At 33.8% G+C, this 1,900-nt stretch overlaps 1 protein-coding gene across 1 annotated transcript; it reads left to right on the top strand.

Moving 5' to 3' along the window:
• Positions 1 to 330: 330 nt before the first annotated feature.
• Positions 331 to 1,619, top strand: LOC107951684 (FCS-Like Zinc finger 5). Its single transcript, XM_016886806.2, has 2 exons — positions 331 to 888; positions 1,209 to 1,619. Exons 1-2 carry the CDS (start codon positions 554 to 556, stop codon positions 1,378 to 1,380), a joined length of 507 nt encoding a protein of 168 aa, XP_016742295.2. The 5' UTR covers positions 331 to 553; the 3' UTR covers positions 1,381 to 1,619.
• Positions 1,620 to 1,900: the final 281 nt, after the last annotated feature.

Below are 1,900 nucleotides of genomic sequence, written 5' to 3'. Positions count from 1 at the left end.
GTATCAACAAAATTATTTTTTACTAAAATATTATAATATTAACAAATTTAAATATCATTTAGACATATTTTATTTTTCAAAAATATTTTTAACACCAACATTAAACATTTAAAACTTAAATTAAAGTTTTTAAAAGTGTTATTATGAAATTGGAATTCCTAAGTTTGGTAGAGAGATGAAAAAGGAATAGGGGTGGTCCAAAGGTGAGAAAAGAAAGATGGGACATTAGCAACAAAATGTCAAGGCTTGTAAAAGCAATGCCAGCAGCAACCCAACACATAGCAATAATGGACTTTTATATAATTAAATAATTAACCTTCCCAAAACTCCAAATGAATCTCTTTCGTATTTAAAAACTTCCAGCTGAGGGTGCCAAAGATTCCCTTGATTCTTCCCTAAAGGTTAAAATATACATAATTAACCATGTTTTACATTTCAATCCTCTCTCCCTTAATTTATCTCCCCCACCTCGCTTTTCCTTCCATTCCCACTCCCTTTGCTATTCACTAGAGCAAAAACAAGAGAGAAAGCCAATACGCATACATATAGCAGGATGATGCTCGGAAAACGCTCACGTCAGCCGATCAAGAGGACGACAAGCATGACGGGTATCACCGTCGATGTCTCCGACGCGGAGGATGTCGTCGACCATCACCAAGACCCAATCATATCCCATCCTCCTCCCCCTCAAATCCACCCTTTGCATGAATCCCCCGACGTTAACTCCCGTTACGATCAACGCTTCTTGGCCATGGTGTCGCCCAGAAACCCAGCTTCTTTTACTAGCCATGTCATCGGCAGCAGCACCACTGCCGCTGCTCCTTTTTTGCGAGCTTGTTGGCTTTGTAATCGCCGCTTAGCTCCTGGTCGTGACATATATATGTATAGGTATTTTTCTCCTTTTCATCCAGTTTCATTTATTTTCTTTTAAATTTTATTGAAAATTCAGTTCATATATATTAAGATTGAATCTAAAGTTGTATGAACAAGAAAAGAAAGAGAAAAAAAAAATTCTCTTTCTTTCCATCCAAACAACATTTTAACCTCCCTTAGAACTCCGTCTTTGCTTCTTACTTTTTTTTTTTAATTTATATTAATATATGGTATCTAGAAGTTATATGTAGAATTATAATTATTAACAGAGAATTAAAGCCAATATTTGGGTTGAATTATTTGTCAAATAATGAAAAAGAGAAACATTATTGCAGGGGGGATACAGCGTTTTGTAGTCAAGAGTGCAGAGAAAAACAGATGAAGCAAGATGAAAGAAAAGAAAAGCTAAACATTAATGCTTCAAAGAAAGAAGACCGCCATGCCCATTCCTCTTCAACCACCACCTCCTCCAAGACTTCTAAAGCGAAGCCTGTGGTTGCTGCTTGAACTTTGAAGAAAGTAGATGAATGATTAATTTCGATAGGAATTAAGCCAAAATCCAAACCCAGCCAGCCTCAAAAGAAGAAGAGTAGAAATCAATGGGCTTTCGTCATATATAATAGTGGGTGCAGTTAAATTATTATAAAGATGTGGATGGTGATGCAAATAGGCAAAGCTTTAAGCTTCTTATACATGGATTCCAATGTTATAACTCTTTCTAATATAGTTTCCTTTTTTTACTACCATCATCACTACTTCCACTATATATTCAACCTATCAATTATTAATGTCACAAACAAATGAATCATTACAATAAAAGAAATCCCATCTTTAAATTATAATTTTCTTTATCAAAATCTAATGTCAAACATAACTTTATTTTAACGAAGGTTATATTTATCATCTTAATTCTATTCATATTGTTGCCATTTTAGTACAATGAACGTAGTTAAAGATTTTCATTGAGAAAAAAAAAATTGGATTATTAGAAAATCTCAAACTTGGGACTTCACCTTTTTTTTTTTTA

The sequence above is a fragment of the Gossypium hirsutum genome, chromosome A02 (assembly GCF_007990345.1).
Source record: "Gossypium hirsutum isolate 1008001.06 chromosome A02, Gossypium_hirsutum_v2.1, whole genome shotgun sequence".
Classification (NCBI taxonomy): Eukaryota; Viridiplantae; Streptophyta; class Magnoliopsida; order Malvales; family Malvaceae; genus Gossypium; species Gossypium hirsutum.
This window is presented reverse-complemented; position numbering and strand designations above follow the sequence as displayed.